This window comes from Arachis ipaensis, chromosome B9 (assembly GCF_059453495.1).
Source record: "Arachis ipaensis isolate K30076 ecotype BB chromosome B9, ASM5945349v1, whole genome shotgun sequence".
In the NCBI taxonomy this organism is placed as follows: Eukaryota; Viridiplantae; Streptophyta; class Magnoliopsida; order Fabales; family Fabaceae; genus Arachis; species Arachis ipaensis.
Genome location: NC_142444.1, coordinates 27,445,301 through 27,466,701, shown reverse-complemented (window position 1 = coordinate 27,466,701; position 21,401 = coordinate 27,445,301). Strand labels below are relative to the sequence as shown.

Sequence of the window (21,401 nt, the reverse complement as noted above, 5' to 3'; positions counted from 1 at the left end):
GGTAGCCAATAAAGATAAAAAGGAAAAACAAAAATAAAGAAACAAGCAAAAGAAAAATATTTACAATAACCAATAATAAGGCACACGTTAGCAGTTCCCCGGCAACGGCGCCATTTTGACGTTAGAGATTTTTGCCAGTAAAGAAGTTCATAAAAACAATCGCGTTGTAGATATAGTCTCTAAACCAACAAAAATCCCTTCGTGCAAACGTTTTGGGTGTCACAAGTAACAAACCCCTTAAAAATTGTTAACCGAGTATTCAAACATTGGGTCGTCTTCTCAAGGAACTGCAAAGAAGTATGTTCTTATTATTGGCTATAAGGGTTGCAATCGGGGTTTAGAAGGTGAGAAGCAAGTGATGACAAGTGAAGTAGATGGCAATTAAAATAAATAAATACTGTAAAGCAACTTTTGGCAAGGTAAGAGAAATTGGAAGTCCAACTTAGTTATCTCTCTCAACAATAATGAAAGTTGAATCTAAATTCCACTTAGTTAACCTTTACTAAAGCAAAGGAAAGTCAAGGGACTAATTAGTTTAACCTTCGAATCCTAGTTAATTCCTAAGAAAAGGTTGGGATTATTGAAGTTCAGTTCAATTAGCAAGATATCGATTAGCAGTTACGTTAAGTTTGATAATGTTGAGTTACTGATTTTTTAACCAAGACCAAAAGGGGAAGAAGTAAAATTGCTGGAATAAAAATGTCCTTAGATGGAAAGCAATGGTAACACAAATTAAGAAGAAAGCAATCAATAACTGAAATACCTCAAATAATCATTAATTCAAATCATAACATGGAAAGGGTTCATAAGTCAAGTTGGCAACATTTATAGGTACGAATAAAGGCATTAAAGTAAATATTAAACCTGGATCGAGAGTCACTCTTACAAACTAAGAGAAGTCCTAAATCATAATCCTAATCCTAAGAGAGAGAGGAGAGAACCTCTCTCAAACTAAATCTAAATCATGGAAAGTGAAAATTGGCGAGCTCTCTTTGAATGGATGCATTCCCCCACTTTATAGCCTCCAATCTGTGCTTTCTGGGCCAAAAACTGGGTCAAAAACAGCCCAGAAATCGCCCCCTGCGTATTCTGGTACGTTCAGATCGCGGACAAGTGACGCGGAGGCGTCGTCCACGTGGCCGCGCGGATTGAAGTTTGCAGATGCGACGGGTCCGCGTAGATAACGCTTTCGCGTCGTCTAGCGTCAGAGCAACTATAGCATATTATATATCAAATCGAAGCCCCGGACGTTAGCTTTCCAACGCAACTGAAACCGCGTCGTTTGGACCTCTGTAGCTAAAGTTATAGCCGTTTGAGTGCGAAGAGGTCAGGCTGGACAGCTTAGCAATTTCTCCAACTTCTTGTATTCCTTCCACTTTTGCATGCTTCCTTTCCATCCTCCAAGCCATTCCTGCCCTGTAATCTCTGAAAATACTTAACACACATATCAAGGCATCTAATGGTAATAATAGAGGATTAATAATAAACAAATATAAGATCAAAGAAGCATGTTTTCAATCATAGCACAAAACCAGGAAGAAAAATGTAAAACATGCAAATAGTATGAATAAGTGGGTAAAGAGTTGATAAAAACCACTCAATTGAGTATAAGATAAACCATAAAATAGTGGTTTATCAGCGGCGATCCGGACACGTCGTCCTATTGTGTCCCACCTCCCGGCACAAACGACATCGCTGGGTTTTCTTTCCACCATTAGCACCGTTACCCTTTGTATTGCCCCTGGGTGGATTCCGTGCCGGGGCTCTGCCACCCTCAGTGGGTGGCCCCTCGGGTGGAAAACTGGTGTCCACTGCATCTTCGTTCTCGAAGTGCTTCAGCATCAGCATGGCAATGTCTCTTGCAAACTGGAACTTTTTAGTGCTGTGACATGCAATTTTGCACATTTTTCGGTACCAATCCATCAGGCACCAGTGTTGCGTTAGTTGTACAGAATCCCAAATCACGTCCATCGACTACACCGTCGCAACTTTTGCATCCTTGGTCCATCTCGGCAATATTAGAGAACTTGGGATCTCATGAACATTGTTAAGAACAAGCACCGCAATTATATGTTCACAGAGGACCCCGAAACATTCCATTCTCATGCACGTGCATCGGACCTCGCTCAAATCAGACATTGCAACAACACGCCAATCCTTCCCCGGAGTGCCGTATCGAGAGACGGTGTGGATAAAATACGAACCGTTGTCTTCAGAATCAACCACCCTCATTGCACAGACCCTGTCAAGAATGGGAACAAACAACTAGAATATTTCCCGAGTGTAGTTCTCGGCTGCACTCTGCTCCAACTGTTTCAGGTTGGTGGTCATAACAAGATCACCCTTTGCACACTCGAAATCAGCCTCCACTTTTTTTGCACGCATGAACATCAAGCATCGATGGAAATGACGTAAAAAAATGTGTAACTGTATCGAGAATTAACATATCGTGATATCACAGCGTGCAAGCCCTCGCACCTTGAGGTTGTGCGAAATCTGGCAAAGAACTTTCCTCGTATGTGTGCTGTGGCCCAACTGTGTCTTCTCTCGTACATGTCTTGTACCCATCTTTTATCGGCGATGCCAAATTTCTCAACCATCTCAAACCACTTTCTCTGGAATGTTCCGACCTCGTAGTCGCCAAGCACGCAATCCCTAAACATCCTGGTGAATTTAGGCTTTCCGATGTTGCTCGTGGCGTTTTGGAGTAGATGCCAAGCACATAGTCGATGGTGAGCCTCTGGAAAAACTTGCTCGATCACATACTTCATTTGCCTATCACCGTCGGTTATTATGGACGTGGGAGCCTTCCCTTTCATTGAGGTTTGCAACTATTGAAGCAGCCAGACATAGGTCTCTTCTTTCTCGTCTGCCACCAGTGTAGCGGCAAAGACAACCGTTAGGTTGTGGTGATTCACACCGAAGAACACTACAAGAGGTGAAAGGTAAACGTTTTTCTTGTACGTTGCATCAAATGCGACCACGTCTCCAAATACCTGGTAATCAATTTGGCTGATGCCGTCACACCAAAACAACTGTTGTAACACGCCCTCACCGTCAACAACTTCCTTGTAGTAAGTGCTAGATCATTTGCCTTGCACTCTTGGAGATACCTTAAGCATGTTTCCGCATCTAGGCCACCCTCCCTTTGTTGCTTCGCATTTACATTGTGCATGTCCCTTGTTATGTACAGGACATTATGATACCCACCGGCTAGGCTCGCCATAAAACCGTGGATTCGCGAGACGCCAACGCCCCCTTTGCACATGTTGTTCATCTGCTCGATGTCTGCTTCGCTCATCCTCCGATGGCCTGGGAGCATGGAAGAAAATTGCAACTCAAGAACGTGGTGGTTATGCGCGTTTGAAAAGTATGCAACGCGCCAACGTCCTGATTCATCATCCATGCGAAGTAGCATCCTTGCAGGGCATCCACACCGTGTCTCGGCTCTCGGCCTCTTTTGCCAGTTAGGAATTGAGTAGAACTTCGGGGATCAGTACCCTTGTCGGTGGCACACAAACTCCTGCCGTATCCTTACTTCGCCACATTTTTTGCTTCTGGAACGTCTCGTGCCAACGCCATGGTACTTTGCATATTGCTGGTAGAACTCAAATGCAATATCAACATTTGTGAAATTAAAGCGGAGAACCTCCTCCTCGCTCAAGTTCAAAAAATCAATCCAACCTATCGATTCACCGGAATCAACAGCGTACAAGTCATCATCCGAACAATTATCAGACATTCCTCCGATGCTGTCCAAATTGGCTTCCAATTCAACCATATCCCCATTGTCGACATCGGCCTCTGCATGATGGTCGTGCTCTGTTTCATCTTCCTGAAAGTCGTACTCATCCGACTCCATTCCTGCAAAGCCTTCGCCCTCAACCAGATGTTCGTGTTCTATTTCATCTTCCTGTAAATTGTACTCGTCCAACTCCATTCCTGCAAAGCCTTCGCCCTCAACCAATCCAACTCCATGGTCTGCTTCGCCCCCAGTGGTATCTTCATCCCCGGCAACCCTATGCCAAACAACAACAATGTGGTAATTTAGCGAAACACGCAAAATTGGGGGATGTCCTTCAAAGAAAATTGCAGACATATGACGAAACAAAGGGGGATATTTGTAAATCAAGTGAAGGGTGATAATACAATGGGTACCTTCTTTCCATTTATGGAGACGGCGAAGCCATTAACTGCTGAAGACAACCGACAATGCAGATCAGGTACCGTCGTCGTCAGAGGTGAGGCTATTTGTGTACTTGGATCCGCCTAAACAGAATCATTAACACTGAGTGGGGGGGGGAGAAGAAGTTAGCTGAGTGGGGTGGTTTCAGTCATTCTCGGTGGTGGAGATAGGAAGGGACAGTGCGATTGCGACGGAGGGGAAGGGGAGGAAGAGGTTGCGATTGTGACGGAATGGAAGGGGAGGAAGAGGGTGCGATTGCGACGGGGAGGAAGGGGAGAAATAGGGCGGCAGTAATAGTTGACTAATTCTAAAAATTAAGTTAAGTGTATTCATTTCAAAAAACCAAAAAGTGACCCCTATAATTTATATAAAATTGCAAAAAGAACCCAGCAAAACCATGCATTTTAATTCTGGTCTCGCCTAGCTGACCGGTGCGCCAAACAATAAAATGGTGTTTCAGTGCGCTATGTAACCCCGCGTACCGAATCCGTGCCCAAAAGTGTAAAACTGTAAAAGAGAAAGAAAAACATCAAGGTCGTGGTTAGAGGCTTGGTTGAGTTGCATATTATTTGCCTCCTTAATAACCACGTTTGGGTTCAAGTCTCACAGGAGATCCAATACCTCCTCTAATAGGAAACGATTAATCTGGTACCCACCTCCCTAAGGGTGGGTGAACTGAACACTAATGGAGCCTATAGGGAGAAAACAAAAGAAGCGGGGAGTGGTGGCTTGCTAAGAACACATAAAGGGGAGTGGATAGGAGGTTTTACCACAAGATTGGGAAATCGTTAAACTATGCAGGCAGAATTGTGGGGTGTTGTCCATGGGCTTAGGATGGCACGGGACTTGGGTATGAGAAGAATAGTTATAGAAGTTAATTCAATAGAAGTGTATGAGGAGATAAATCTCAAGCATAATACACAACGTTTTAACCCCCTCCTAAGAGAAATTGAGGAGCTTCAAAAAAGACCTTGGGAGCTCAACTTTCAACACACCTCAAGAGAAGGAAACATGTGCGCTGATTGGCTTGCAAAAGAAAGTTTCAAAAGGCAAAATGGGTTTGGCTTCATTGACAGTATGCTCGAAGGAATGGAGTCTCTATATATGAATGATAGAAGAGGAATAATCATTGCAGACAGTTAGTTTTGTTCTCTCTTTGGGCCTTGGCCCCAATGGTTCACCAAAAAATAAACTTTGTAATCAAAATAATTAATTAAGGAACGTTGATAATAAATTTATGGTGATTTATATAATAATTTAACTTAACAAATTGAATTAAAATTTTAATTTTTTTTGTGACTAATTAAAATTTTGATCGAAAACCATAAGAAAATTAAAATAAAAATCATAATCCTGAATCATCACTCATACGCAAGTGAATTCCCATAATAGCTCTTAAGATTCACACGATTACCTAATGTGATTTTTAAGATTCTAATTTCACCATAATGGTCTCCCAAATTGAGCTCCAAATACCATCGTGGTCCCTACTCCCTAGGCTCATTCCGGTGATGACTCAGCTGAAAATCAGGGTTCTTCAATTTCGAAACCTTGTAATTCATTAACGCAACCTTGTGATTCATAAAAAAATCAGGATTCTTCTTCACCTTCCCCTAATTTCGTTCCTTCTCCAACCATAATTTCATCCATAACCTCCTCCACTTCACCGCCACCGCTATCGCCAGAGACATTCACCTCATCGCCTCTGACTTTGCATCATTTCTTGTCACCGTCATCGAAGAAAATCGTGGCAATGGATTTCAGGTGGAAAAGCACAATCTTTAAGGCCTGCGTCTTCGAGACGTGGGGGTAGGATTTGGTGCAGTAATTCGTGTTGCTCTTTGGCAGACTCCATTGGAAAAATTAGATTCCGATTTCGAATTTTATTTTGTGATCTTTTTGTTTTGGGAAATAAAACTCTAACTCCTCTTGCTTGCAATGGAAGAGATGAACGGATAACTCAATCTTGAGTCGGATGTTTTCTTGTCTCAAAATTTTTGACCCCACCCACGAGACCCTACAACAGCACCATTGATGAAGACAAGAAGAAGATGGAGAGGGAGTTTGGAGGTGGAAAAGACGAATGGAGTGATAATCAAAACTAGGAGTGTTCGCAGTGCGGTTTGGATCGGTTTTGAGTCAAAAACTCATCCGATCCAAACACTAATTGTACTTGCAGTGCGGTTTGGATTTGATGACTTTTAGAAAAAAATCCGATCCGATCCGATCCAATTTCAAGCAGTTTGGATTGGATTGGATTTGCGTTTTTGTAAATTAAAAAAATCAAATACATATAACAAGTCGCAACATTAAATTTTAAATAATCAACGATGACATAACAAGTCTCAACAATATTTTAAGAAGCCAACAATAACATAACTATAGAAATAAAATTATAAGTTAGTTAAAATAAATAAATAAATAACATTTTGGACATAAAATATTTATTAAATAATAATAATACATGAATAATATAAAGTTGTATAACAAATTGAACATGTTATAAGTATAATTGTAAATATAATAATAAAATAATAATATTATAGCACATTGTGCGGTTTGGATTGGATTGGATCGGTTATGGAAAGTAGATCCGAAATCCGATCCGATCCAACGGTTTGTAAAAAATAGAATCCAATCAAATTCGAATTAGTGCAGTTTTAATCGGTTTTTGGTTTAGATTGGATTGAATGAGTGGTTTAATTTGGATCGATTTGGATTTGAACACCCCTAATCCAAACGGTGTTGTTTTCTTCAAATCTGGGCTCTAAACCAAAACGGCAACATTTTGGCACCTCTAGCGTGCCAAAGTGATGCCAGGTCAGTGCGGCGATAGCTAACTGGTGCACGAAAATTACTTCACACTATGTAATTCCGCACAACTAACCAGCAAGTGCACTGGGTCGTCCAAGTAATACCTTACGTGAGTAAGGGTCGAATCCCACGGAGATTGTTGGCTTGAAGCAATCTATGGTTATCTTGTAACTCTTAGTCAGGAAAACAATTCACTTATCAAATTGAATCACGAAAAATAAGAAAGTATGAAATAAATACTTATTATGCAGTAATGGAGAATATGTTGGGGTTTTGGAGATGCTTTGTCTTTTGAATTTTAGCTTTTCTCTTGTATTCCTCTTCCCTCATGCATGCAAAAGTGCAAAGTTCCTTCCATGGCAAGCTCTATGTAAGGTGTCACCGTTGTCAATGGCTACTTCCCATCTCCTCAGTGAAAATGGTCCAAATGCTCTGTCATAGCACGGCTAATCATCTAGAGGTTCTCGATCATACTGGAATAGGATTTACTATCCCTTTGCGTCTGTCACTACGCCCAGCACTCGCGAGTATGAAGCCCGTCACAGTCATCCAATCCCAGAATCCTACTCGGAATACCACAGACAAGGTTTAGACTTTCCGGATTCTCCTGAATGACGCCATCAATTCTAGCTTATACCACGAAGATTCTGATTATGGAATCTAAGAGATACTCATTCAATCTAATATAGAACGGAGGTGGTTGTCATGCACACGTTCATGGGTTGAGGAAGGTGATGAGTGTCACGGATCATCACCTTCTCCATAATTAAGCACGAACGAATATCTTAGATAGGAACACCATGTTTGAATGGAAAATAGAAGTACTTGCATTAATTCATCGAGACGTTGCAGAGCTCCTCACCCCCAACAATGGGATTTAGAGACTCATGTTGCCAAAAGGTACAAATTTCAGATCTAAAATGTCATGAGATACAAAATAAATCTCTAAAAGTTGTTTAAATACTAAACTAGTAACCTAGGTTTACAGAAAATGAGTAAACTATGATAGATAGTGCAGAAATCCACTTCTGGGGCCCACTTGGTGTGTGCTGGGGCTGAGACTAAAGCCTCTCACGTGCCTGGGCTGTTTTGGGTGTTCAACGCCAGGTTGTAACCTGTTTCTGGCGTTGAACTCCAACTTGTAACTTGTTTCTGGCGTTGGACGCCAGACTGCAACATGGAACTGGCGTTGAACGCCAGTTTAAGTCGTCTATCCTTGAGCAAAGTATGAACTATTATATATTGCTGGAAAGCTCTGGATGTCATCACTGAAAGGTTGCAGGTGCATTACACAGCCCAAATGGCATCCTTCTGTAAGCAAATACTCCAGATGGACATGTGAATGCTGTTTTCTCTTGATCCTGGGGATCTACTACAATTTGGTTGTAGCCTGAATAGCCGTCCAAAAAGCAGTAATAATTATGACCTGCTAGTCTCTCTAGCATCTGGTCTATGAATGGCAAAGGAAAATGATCCTTCCTGGTGGCTGTATTGAGCCTTCTGTAGTCAATACACATGCGCCACCCTGTAACTGTTCTTGTAGGAACCAGTTCATTTTTTTCATTATGAACCACTGTCATGCCTCCCTTTTTGGGGACAACTTGGACAGGGCTCACCCAGAGGCTATCAGAAATAGGATAAATAATTCCAGCCTCCAGTAATTTGGTGACCTCTTTCTGCATCACTTCCTTCATGGCTGGATTTAGCCACCTCTGTGGTTGAACCACTGGCTTAGCATTATCCTCCAATAAGATCTTGTGCATGCATCTAGCTGGGCTTATGCCCTTAAGGTCACTTATGGACCACCCAAGAGCTGTCTTGTGTGTCCTTAGCACTTGAATTAGTGCTTCCTCTTCCTGTGGATTTAAAGCAGAGCTTATGATCACTGGAAAAGTATCACCTTCTCCCAGAAATGCATATTTCAGGGATGGTGGTAATGGTTTGAGCTTGGGTTTAGGAGGTTTTTTCTCTTCCTGAGGAAATTTCAGAGACTCTTTCAATTCCTCTGAATCCTCTAGATCAGGTGGAACATCTTTAAAGATGTTTTCCAGCTCTGATTCGAGACTCTCAGCCATGTTGATCTCTTCCACCAAAGAGTCAATAAGATCAACTTTCATGCAGTCTTTTGGTGTGTCTGGATGCTGCATGGCATTGACAGCATTCAACTTAAACTCATCCTCATTGACTCTCAGGGTTATTTCCCCCTGTTGGACATCAATGAGAGTTCATTCAGTTGCTAGGAAAGGTCTTCCTAGAATGAGAGTAGCACTCTTGTGCTCCTCCATCTCCAGCACTACAAAGTCAGTGGGAAAGGCGAATGGCCCAACCCTGACAATCATGTCCTCAATCACGCCTGATGGGTATTTAATGGAGCCATCAGCAAGTTGGAGACATATCCGGGTTGGTTTAACTTCTTCAGTTAAACCAAGCTTTCTGATAGTGGATGCAGGTATTAGGTTGATGCTTGCCCCAAGATCACATAATGCTGTCTTGGTGCAATTACCCTCTAATATGCATGGTATCAGAAAGCTTCTGGGATCTTTAAGCTTTTCAGGGAAGCTTTTCAGAATGACTTCACTACATTCTTCAGTGAGGAGAACTTTTTCAGTTTCTCTCCAATCCTTCTTATGACTTAAGATCTCTTTCATGAACTTGGCATAAGAAGGTATTTGCTCAAGTGCTTCTGCAAACGGAATCTTTATTTCAAGAGTCCTGAGATAATCTGCAAAGCGAGCAAATTGCATATCCTGCTCCTCTTGGCAGAGTTTTTGAGGATAAGGTATCTTGGCTTAATACTCCTCAACCTTGGTTGCTGCAGGTTTATTTCCTACAGAAGTGGTTGAAGAAGCCTTTTTAGAGGGGTTGTCATCAGCACTTGTGTGTGTCTGATCCCTCACGGACATTTGAGTGCCAGGGTTGGAAGCTGAAGTGACGTTAGATGCCAACTCCTCAACTGTTTCTGGCGTCTGAACGCCAGAACTGTGCTTCCTTTGGGCGTTCAACGCCAGTTCCTTGCTTGTTTCTGGCGTTGAACGCCAGTCCTGAGCATGGTTTGGGCGTTCAGCGCCAGCCTTCCACCCAATTTCTGGTATTTTAGCGCCAGAATTATTTTTTCCTGGGCTCTTACTGTCCTCAGATAGAATTTGGATAGTTTGCTCATTTCTTGGCTTCCTGCTGCCTTGAGGTGGGGTATTTAATGTTTTCCCACTTCTTAATTGAACTGCTTGGCATTCTTCTGTTATTTGTTTTGATAGCTACTGCTTTGTTTGCTTTAATTGTTCTTCCATATTTATATTAGCCATCCTTGTCTTTTGTAGTCTCTCCTTGAATTCGGCTAACTGTTTTGTTAGAAAATCCAATTGCTGATTGAATTCAGTAGCTTGTTCAGCAAGACTGAGTTCAGTAGTCACTGTTTTAGCCTCTTCTTTCATGGAAGGTTCACTGCTTAGGTACTGATGCTGATTTCTGGCAACTGTATCAATGAGCTCTTGAGCTTCTTCAATTGTCTTCCTCATGTGGATAGATCCACCAGCTGAGTAGTCTAGAGACATCTGAGTTCTTTCTGTAAGCCCATAATAGAAGATGTTTAGCTGAACCCACTCTGAAAACATTTCAGAGGGACATTTTCTTAGCATCTCTCTGTATCTCTCCTAGGCATCATAAAGAGATTCATTATCTCCTTGTTTAAAGCCTTGGATGTCCAGCCTTAGTTGTGTCATCCGTTTTGGAGGAAAGTATTGATTCAGGAATTTTTCTGTCAGCTGTTTCCATGTCTTTATGCTAGCCTTAGGTTGGTTATTTAACTACCTCTTAGCTTGGTCTTTTACAGCAAATGGGAACAGTAATAATCTGTAGACATCCTGATCTACTTCCTTATCATGTACGGTGTCAGCAATTTGTAAAAACTGTGCTAGAAACTCTGTAGGTTCTTCCTGTGGAAGACCGGAATACTAGCAACTTTGCTGCACCATGATAATGAGCTGAGGATTCAACTCAAAGCTACTGACTCCAATGGAGGGTATACTGATACTACTCCCATATGAAGCAGTGGTGGGTTTAGCATATGACCCCAGAGTCCTTCTGGACTGTTCATTTCCACTTAGATCCATGATGGAGAAAGGGAGATGATGTAGAATAGAGAAAAAATATTTTTATTTATTTATTTATTTATCTTAAAAATAAAATAAATTAAAATAAAATAAATAAAAATGGGTGAAGATTTTCGAAAAATGGAGAGAGAGAAAAAAAATAGTTAGAAAGTTTTGAAAAACATATGATTGAAAGGATATGATTTGAAAAAGATATGATTTGAAAAAGATATGATTTTTAAATTTAATGACTAATTTAATGCTAATTTTTTGAAAATTATGAGTAGAATAAAGAAAATATATTTTTTTTATTTTTGAATTTTATGATGAAAGAAAAAAACACACAAAAGACACACAACTTAAAATTTTTAGATCTAATGCTCTTTGTTTTCGAAAATTTTGGAGGGAAAACACCAAGGAACACCAAACTTAAAAATTTTAAGATCAAAACACAAGGAAGACTCAAGAACACTTTGAAGAATCACAAGAACAACAAGAACATGAAGGAGGAACACCAAACTTAAAATTTTTAGAAAACCAAACTAAAATTTTCGAAAATTGTAAAAAGATTAACAAGAAAACACCAAACTTGAAGTTTGGCACAAGATTTAATCAAAGAAAAATTATTTTTAAAAAATTTTTACAAGAAGATACCCAATTACCAAGAACATAGACCAACGCTCTAGCCAATTGGGCAATAAATGTAACACTTGTTTTGAAGAAGTATTTTTAATAACTAAGAAAAATTTTTGAAAAATTTAAAAAAAAAAGAAAATAAGGATTTTAAGAAGAAAATTTCAACCAAAAACAATAATAGAAGACTCTAAACCAAAAAGAAAAAATTTTTCCTAATCTAAGCAACAAAATAAGCCGTCAGTTGTCCAAACTCGAACAATCCCCGGCAACGGCGCCAAAAACTTGGTGCACGAAAATTACTTCACACTATGTAATTCCGCACAACTAACCAGCAAGTGCACTGGGTCGTCCAAGTAATACCTTACGTGAGTAAGGGTCGAATCCCACGGAGATTGTTGGCTTGAAGCAATCTATGGTTATCTTGTAACTCTTAGTCAGGAAAACAATTCACTTACCAAATTGAATCACAAAAAATAAGAAAGTATGAAATAAATACTTATTATGCAGTAATGGAGAATATGTTGGGGTTTTGGAGATGCTTTGTCTTCTGAATTTCAGCTTTTCTCTTGTATTCCTCTTCCCTCATGCATGCAAAAGTGCAAAGTTCCTTCCATGGCAAGCTCTATGTAAGGTGTCACCGTTGTCAATGGCTACTTCCCATCTCCTCAGTGAAAATGGTCCAAATGCTCTGTCACAGCACGGCTAATCATCTAGAGGTTCTCGATCATACTGGAATAGGATTTACTATCCCTTTGCGTCTGTCACTACGCCCAGCACTCGCGAGTATGAAGCCCGTCATAGTCATCCAATCCCAGAATCCTACTTGGAATACCACAGACAAGGTTTAGACTTTCCGGATTCTCCTGAATGACGCCATCAATTCTAGCTTATACCACGAAGATTCTGATTATGGAATCTAAGAGATACTCATTCAATCTAATATAGAATGGAGGTGGTTGTCATGCACACGTTCATGGGTTGAGGAAGGTGATGAGTGTCACGGATCATCACCTTCTCCATAATGAAGCACGAACGAATATCTTAGATAGGAACACGCATGTTTGAATGGAAAATAGAAGTACTTGCATTAATTCATCGAGACGTTGCAGAGCTCCTCACCCCCAACAATGGGATTTAGAGACTCATGTTGCCAAAAGGTACAAATTTCAGATCTAAAATGTCATGAGATACAAAATAAATCTCTAAAAGTTGTTTAAATACTAAACTAGTAACCTAGGTTTACAGAAAATGAGTAAACTATGATAGATAGTGCAGAAATCCACTTCTGGGGCCCACTTGGTGTGTGCTGGGGCTGAGACTAAAGCCTCTCACGTGCCTGGACTGTTTTGGGCGTTCAACGCCAAGTTGTAACCTGTTTCTGGCGTTGAACTCTAACTTGTAACTTGTTTCTGGCGCTGGACGCCAGACTATAATATGGAACTGGCGTTGAACACCAGTTTAAGTCATCTATCCTTGAGCAAAGTATGGACTATTATATATTGCTGGAAAGCCCTGGATGTTTACTTTCCAACGCAATTGGAAGCGCGTCAATTGGACCCCTGTAGCTCCAGAAATTCCATTCCGAGTGCAGAGAGGTCAGGATCCAACAGCATCAGCAGTCCTTTTTCAGCCTGAATCAGATTTTTGTTCAGCTCCCTCAATTTCAGCCAGAAAATACCTGAAATTAGAGAAAAACACACAAACTCATAGTAAAGTCCAGAAATATGAATTTTGCCTAGAAACTAATGAAAATAAACTAAAAACTAACTGAAACATACTAAAAACTATATGAAATTAACCCCAAAAAGCGTATAAAATATCCGCTCATCACTAACTCATCACCGGAAAGATGTCCAGGGACCACTATAGTGTCTAGAGTTGTATATGGGAGACTACAATGGTAAAATTAGAATCTCAAAGAACATATTGGATAATCGCATGAATCTTAAGGACTATTATAAAGATTTACTCCTCATCGCAGTCACCATTCATCTTATCTGGAGCCACATCTCTCCCCAAGTCCCCATCTTCACATTTCCCTCAATCACCTATGTTTATTTCCTCCCCGATTGTATCCCAATTGAACCAACCTCCCGTTCTTATTAATTTGTCTGTATTAATTTTTTTTTCAAATGTTATAACTTGAAAAAATAATTAATAATATAAAAATAATTTAAATTTTTGTTCATGTTTAAAAAAGCACACCACCTTTATCCCAATCCATTTATTTCATTGGCAAAACATAATTTATAAGATTTTACTTCTAGGCTTGTGAAAAATTATTTTTTTTTTTGCATATAAATTTTTTTTTTTTACATGAAAAAAAATCTTAATTTTTTTTCATGTCATTCATTATTTTTTTAAGATATAACATTTGAAACAAAAAAAATCAACTATGACACTAATAAACTGAAACTAATTTGTCAAAAACTAAGTATCTCCAAAAAATTATATCTTCAAACTAGACTAAAAAGTAAATTGAATAAAAAAAAGATTAAAAATAATTGATTTCTTAACGTTAATAAATAATTAATCATGCTCTATAAACTAAGTAGAAATGGGGTCTGTATTTCAGTAAATACATCGAAATTTGTCTCCTCTTTCACATGTCACAAAGTTAGAAGGTCCTCACTGTACAACTTTCATAATAATAATTGTCCTTTTTATTTTTTTTTTACCTATAGACTATTGCTAGCTGGTAAACGAATCCCACAATGATATTCTAGGCAAATAACCTACTGAAGTCAAATTGCTCTAACATTTTATTTGGATGTAGAAAAAAAATAAAAAAAAAGAAATTTTTTTGTGTTGTTTGGATAAAGAGAAAATGAATGGAAGGAAAGTAGAGAAAAAATTTTCTTTTGTTTGGATAAAAAGAAAAGCGAAAAGAAAGAAAATCGTAAGAGCATAAAATTACATTAATACCTTTATCTATATTATATGTAAATTATAATTCATTAATGATAGTTGTCACATTTCTCTCTATTTTCATCTCATCTTTAGGATGAAAAATATTTAGTAGGCTCCATACTATTTTTTTTCTTTTCACTTTATTTTTTCTTTCCATCCAAATATCAAAAAATTCACTTTTTCATCTATTTTTTCTTTTCCTATTTTTTTCCTTTTAAATTCTCTCAATCCAAACAATGTGTAAGTATGACATACCTTATTTGATTTTTATTTTAGAATTTTTCAATAGAAAAAAAAGCCTAACTTGTAAAGTAAGATGTGCTATACCACAATCAGAAAAAGAATAATAGTAAGATTTTTTTATGTCTACATATGCAAAGAAAAAGAAAAGAAATAAGAAGAAAAGCAAAAAAGAAAACCAAGTTAATTGGCTTAATTCTTATTTAAACATTTAAAATGAAAAAACATGTTCCAAGGCTACAGTCATTTTACATATTCTACGCATTTCAGGCGACATTTTTAGTTTTTTTTTTAAATAAAAAGCACAACACACGAGGTAGAACAAACAGAATCCAAAAGCATAAGTACAACTGAACATAAACTTTCACTAACAGCTAAAGAAGGTAAAGCAATCCCTAGTCATCTTTGGCATTGCCATCAACAACCAAAGGATACACCACCAATCCACTCGTCTGAGAGCACAAAAGACCTGTTAGTGATTTCCGCTACTCCTGAGCCTTTATTCTGGAATACTCGATTATTTCTTTCAAGCCAAATTGCTCAGATTACAGCAAAGAATCCAATCAACCACCTCTTCCTCTCATCCTTTCTTTGTGCAGCAGTCGTCCAGCTCTCTAGGGCTGCACACGGATCGGATCGGATCGGATATAGCCTAAAATTCTATCCGATCCGCACTGCACTCATCGGATCGGATCGGATACGATATCCACATTTTTTTATGCCGGATCCGATCCGCATACTTGCGGATCGGATCGGATCGGATCGGATATCGGGTAAATCCGCATAATTAAAAAAAAACTATTTTAAGATTCTATTTGACTATTTTTACAAAAAAAATTCAAAAAATTCATTTTTATCTGTTTAAACCTATTTACTCCTAAAATATTATCAATAATAGTTCTTTTGAATAACAAAAATAAAATAATAACACAAGATTTAAGTTTAATTATTCTAAGTTGAAGTACAACATAAAAAATTAAAAACAAAATATCATAAAATTCATAAATAACACACTAAAATCCATATCACATTAGGGTTTATTTTCTTAAACTATGCTATTTATATGTGATGTGCGGATATACGGATTTGCGGATCAGATCCGCGGATATCACTGCCAAATCCGCAATCCGATCCGACCATAGTGCGGATCCGATCCGATCCGATCCGATGGCTCTGTGGATCGGATAATATCCGCAAAATTTGGATCGGATGTGGATAATTACCGCGGATATACGGATATTATCCGATCCATGTGCAGCCCTAAGCTCTCAAAGTGTTGCTTTAGTGTACCTGGTACGGACCATTCTTTTCCAAGAGCGTATAGCCAAGCACCCCACACCTGCCAAGTGATCTCACACCCAAGAAACAGATGAAAAGCAGACTCAACAGACTTACAGCATAAAGTACACAAATTATCAAACTGGTTAATGACCCCCTAATCTGCAAAGTCTCTCTTTAGTATTCACCCTCTCAATCAGAACAAATCAAGAAAATAATTCGACCCTCGGCGGGACGAAACCCCTCCAAATAGCACTAGTGAAGCTATAGCTTGTTACTTCCTCCGGAAGGACTGCTTCCTGCAATACCTGCACAAAGGAGTTAGTAGAGAAAATACCAATTCTATCAAATTTCCAAACCACCATATCCTCTCTCTCTGTTGTTAGCTTAACTGAACGTAAGATCTTATGGAGTTGGTTCAAAAGTTTCAGCTCCCATTGAAATAACTCTCTCCTCCACTAGAAGCTCCATATTCACTCTAACCCATTCCAAAGTTATAAGATAAGCTGCATGATTGACTATTCTTTAAATCAAGATGGTACAAGTTTTTCAATTCTGGCTCAAAGTTTCTTGAATCTTTTTTACTAGGTTTCTTTCCAGAATAATATCATCAAATTTCTTTTAATGCACCATAAGAAAAGCATTCAAACAATCTGTTTCACAAAGAACATCGCAAAAACCATATTTCCATGTAAAGATTAAAGTCGTCCAAATAACATGAAGTTCGACCTGAAAATTACTAGCATTTTCTAACTTCACAAAGTAACCATTTATCCAACAACCATCCAAGTTACGAATAAGACAACAAAAATCCGTTGATCCACTAAGAGAAATCTGACTAGCATCACAATTCACTTTAGTCGAATTAATAGATGGAGAGACCCAAGAGAAATAGAATGAAGGAAGAGATAAAGAGATGTGCATATTAAAAATAATATGAAGATTCCTGCCCGAACTTTGAATCATAATAACCACTTAGCTGGCAACCCACCCATCATCAACCCACCCTTCATCAAGATTGAAAATATCATTATTTCTATTTTTTCAAATTCACTAAAAGGTTGAATAGAATAAAAAAGTATTTTTTTTGTTGGAATCTCACTTAAGTCAGTTCTTCAAGCTAGGAAAAACAAAATATATATCTAAAAGAGTCTAAATTTTTTTTACTTTAGTACTGAGACAATAAAAAAGTAATTCAGAAACTTATTTGCATCTATGATATCAAACGTGGTAAGGCCACCATAAAACCTGAACTCAGCACTAAAAACCTCATCATGAAGACAAAGTTAAATCAAGAACTTATAATTTTTTTGGCATTTACAATCTCCAAATCCAAAGCCAGTTGTCAAGCTCACCCCAGCCAACCTTCCTCTTAAAAAGCCAAAGTATAATCATTGCTAGCTGAATAGAAATTAGAAGCAGATGCACTCCAAACCCAATCCAATCTCTTCCCGACTTGCAAATCAGGATTATATCTCTTCGAACTCTCTAATCTTACTAGGAATAGCAGTGACAATATTAGCAAAATTTTCACTCTCTTACATTATTAATGATCAAATTAGTATTAAAAATGTGCACAAAAGACAATTCCTCGGCAATTTGACCTTCAAGCATCCACTTCTCAAACCAAAGGATTGAGTTGGTGATCGATAAACCAAGAAAAATCATCCTTTAAGGCAACAAAAGATTTACATATGGTTTTTTAGATATGAGATGCTGACACCGGAAAAGAACCATCAAATACTCCCACTTCGTGCAGATATTTTGCTTTTAATAAAGGGTGAATATCCCATCCCATTCCTGACAATTATTTCGAAAGGACAACGAAGTCTCTAAGAAAAAAACACCCAATCCGATCCTGATATTTTTTTTTTGGGACTGATTAGCCTCTATACCAAAAAAAATATTTATTCTTTTTGGCATAGGGGCTTCGTTGTCCTCTCGAAATAATTGTCAGGGGCCGGGTAATTTTTTTTTTTTTTTTGTTAAGGGCCTCGTTGTCTTTCGAGATAATTGTTAGTAGCTATTTTGGGTTTTATTCTTTAATTGAAATTGTGCATCCAAGCAAAATACTTAGGGTCTGTTTGGAAAGTTTTAAAAGTAATATTTTTGAGCTTTTGACTTATGAAAAGTAGTATTATTAATATTTAGTACAATTTTACCATATTTCTACAAAATAAGCACTTTTAGAACTAAAAATTCAAACATAAAATAATTTATTTATAAGCTACGTTTAATATAATCATTTATTATTTAAGCTATTTTTTCAAAAAGAGCTTAATTAAGCTGTTTACCCAAACTGGGCCTTAATAAAGTCTAACCAAGTTGTTATAACTTTTCAAATCACATGTCTCATTCTCCTTCTTCTTCTCCTCCTCCTCCTTCTTCTTCCAAATTCGCACACGCAGGTTCTTCTTCTTCTTCCTCTTCTTCTTCTTCTTCCCCAATGTTGCGTCTTCTTTTTCTTTTCCTTTTTCGTTATCGTCATCATCAATAACACCAACATTTTGCTAACATCTTTATTAGTTTTGATTTTTTCTGATGCCTTCATTAAATAATTTCGGTTCATTTCTTAGTTTATTTCGATTCATTTGGGTGTTAATTGAGGTTCACTTGATGTTACTCATAAGTATTGACCAAATTTTTTATTCTTTAAGTAATTTCAGTTTATTTCTTAGTTTAATTGAGGTTCATTTGGATCCAAAAATAAATTTGATGTGTTTTGTTAATGATTGAGTCTTTTGAACTGTTTGTTCAAATCTGAACTAATTTTAGTTCATTTGTGAACTAATTTTAGTTCATTTGTATACTAATTGAGGTTCACTTGCTGCTGTTGATAAGTATTGACCAAATTTTTTAGCAAAGAAGAATGAAATTATTCATTATCACTTTATTCAATAGCATTAGATTCCATTCCATTCTATTCAATTAGTTCAGTTTTAAACAAGCAGTCAAAAAGACTCAATCATCAACAAAAATACATTAAATCTATTTTTGAATTCAAATGAACCTCAAATAAACTAATAAATGAACCGAAATTACTTAAGGAATAAAAAACTTGGTCAAAACTTAACAGCAATATCAATTGAACCTCAATTAACACACAAATGAACCGAAATTAGTTCAGTTTTGAACAAGCAGTCAAAAAGACTCAATCATCAGCAAAAATACATACAATTTATTGCTGAATCCAAATAAACTTCAATTAAACTAAGAAATGAACCGAAATTACTTAAGAAATAAAAAATTTGGTCAATATTTATCAACAGAATCAAGTGAACCTCAATTAATTTACAAATGAACCGATATTAGTTCAATTTTGAACAATAGTCAAAAAGACTCAATTATCAACAAAAACACATTGAATATTTCTGGATCCAAATGAACCTCAATTAAAAGGAGGAAAAAGAAAAAACGCAGTAACAACAGCAACAATAAAAGAATGATGATTGAGAAAAAATACACAAATAAAAAGAAGGAACGCGAAAAAGAAGGAGGAGGAAGAACGCGAAGAAAAAGAAGAAGGAATGCGAGAAAGAAGAAGGAAGAACGCGAAGATAAAGACAAAGAAGCGTTATTGAAATACGTGTTTACACACTGATGTAATAAAAGTGATTTTTGTTGAGTTTGAATGTGCTTGGTTGGACTTACATAAAAATGCTTGGATATGTAGTTGAACTTTTTTGCTTTTATGAGACCCACCCAAGACTTATCTTCATAGTGCAAGTATGTAAGATATGTTAACTGTTATTAGGGGTGCACATGGGTCGGGTGAAGCCGGGTTTGATGTGACCCAGACCCGACCCGAAACATACAACGGGTCTATTTATTAGACCCGAACCCGACCCTAGACCCGATGAAACCAATACACTTTCGGGCCACAATTATACCGGGTGAAAACCGGGTGAAAATCGGGCCGTTAACATTACATTACGTTGATACCTTCTTGTAAGCTAGCATGTAAAAATATCCAAATTTCCAAGACTCAAACCATTATTTAACATGGTAAAATTCACTTAGAAAAATATAATAAAAACCAACGCTTCTTTAAAATTAAAGCATAACCACAATCAATACTAAAGCAAAACCACAATCAATACTAATATGGTCTAATAATACCAAATATTTAAATCAATACAAATAACACAATATTATGCATTAGTCTAAAGTCTTATGCATTCTAAACATAAAACATTAACTTATAGTCTTATAATGACTAATAAAACAAAATATTAAGGTTTACAATACTTAAATTCCACATAAGAATAGTCATGATCCATCACTAATAACACAAAATATTAATTGTGTATGATGACCGGGCCGACTTCGGGTGACCCGAGCTATGGCCCGGACCCGACCCGAAATAATGACCGGGTCTATTTTTGAGACCCTTACACAGCCCTAAACCCGATGAAATCACACCAAATTAGCCCCTAAAGTGTTCGGGACCGGACCGGGCCTTCGGACCGGACCGGGTCTGTGCACCCCTAACTGTTATGTGCTTATAATCCGAATATTATATGGAATCTAAACTGACAAAATATTGCATAAAAAAAAAAAAAACAATCTCCTTTTGAAACAAATATTCTATTTAGATTCTGTACAAGGAATTCTGGATTGGCCAAATAGACAAATACATCTTTGTAAAAATGATACTTACAACTCACTGCTTAGTTTTTAAAAAGTGGATATGTTAATCCTTAATAAAATATAAAATAGAACTGATAAGTTTGAAATGGGATGTGGAATATGATTGGTGATGGAAGTTAGTTAAGGACAAATTAATTCATTATTTTTTAAAGTTTATATGATTTGATCTCTTTATTATTTTTTCCCCTGAAAAAATGAGGCTAATTTGTCATTTGTAAAAATTTAAAAAGACCAAAACACAAAACATTGGGGGATTAGATTTTCCTTTTATTTTACTTGGGACTAATATCTGAATTTTAAAAGGTTAATGACCGTCCTGTCAATTTCATATTTTTGTTTTTTCATTATACTTATCCGATACAAAAATCTTTAACGACCATAGTTTAATTTTTCCCTTTTATCTATTTAGTGCTTGTTTTGGGATGTGAAACAAAATGGAAATTCATTTACTCTCCATGGAGTTGATAACCACTAACTAGTAACCAGCACCCACTCAATGATAAATCTGAAATTACCATATTGTCCAAATGCGGATATTGGCTCCTTGCCTAGATTCCTCCTTGAATACATTTTAAAGAAAAGATTAAAAGGCTGCTAAA

General features: G+C 37.4%; 2 protein-coding genes across 2 annotated transcripts; both read right to left on the bottom strand.

Annotated features, from left to right (window-relative positions):
• Positions 1 to 1,974: 1,974 nt before the first annotated feature.
• Positions 1,975 to 2,819, bottom strand: LOC107615238 (protein FAR1-RELATED SEQUENCE 5-like). Its single transcript, XM_016317336.1, has 2 exons — positions 2,479 to 2,819; positions 1,975 to 2,242 (listed from the first exon to the last, which is right to left on the bottom strand). The coding sequence occupies exons 1-2, from the start codon at positions 2,817 to 2,819 to the stop codon at positions 1,975 to 1,977; spliced, it is 609 nt and encodes a 202-aa protein (XP_016172822.1).
• Positions 2,820 to 2,831: 12 nt separating this feature from the next.
• Positions 2,832 to 3,406, bottom strand: LOC148544097 (protein FAR1-RELATED SEQUENCE 5-like). The gene is made up of 2 exons (XM_088498863.1): positions 3,056 to 3,406; positions 2,832 to 2,996 (listed from the first exon to the last, which is right to left on the bottom strand). The coding sequence occupies exons 1-2, from the start codon at positions 3,404 to 3,406 to the stop codon at positions 2,832 to 2,834; spliced, it is 516 nt and encodes a 171-aa protein (XP_088354989.1).
• Positions 3,407 to 21,401: the final 17,995 nt, after the last annotated feature.

Coding starts and splice junctions, on each gene's coding strand:
- LOC107615238 (XM_016317336.1), bottom strand. CDS start 2,819: ATGAAAGGGAAGGCTCCCACGTCCATAATAACCGACGGTGATAGGCAA. Junction 2,243..2,478: donor AGATTTCGCACAACCTCAAG/GTGCGAGGGCTT, acceptor CATTCTTGACAG/GGTCTGTGCAATGAGGGTGG.
- LOC148544097 (XM_088498863.1), bottom strand. CDS start 3,406: ATGGATGATGAATCAGGACGTTGGCGCGTTGCATACTTTTCAAACGCG. Junction 2,997..3,055: donor CTACAAGGAAGTTGTTGACG/GTGAGGGCGTGT, acceptor ATTGATTACCAG/GTATTTGGAGACGTGGTCGC.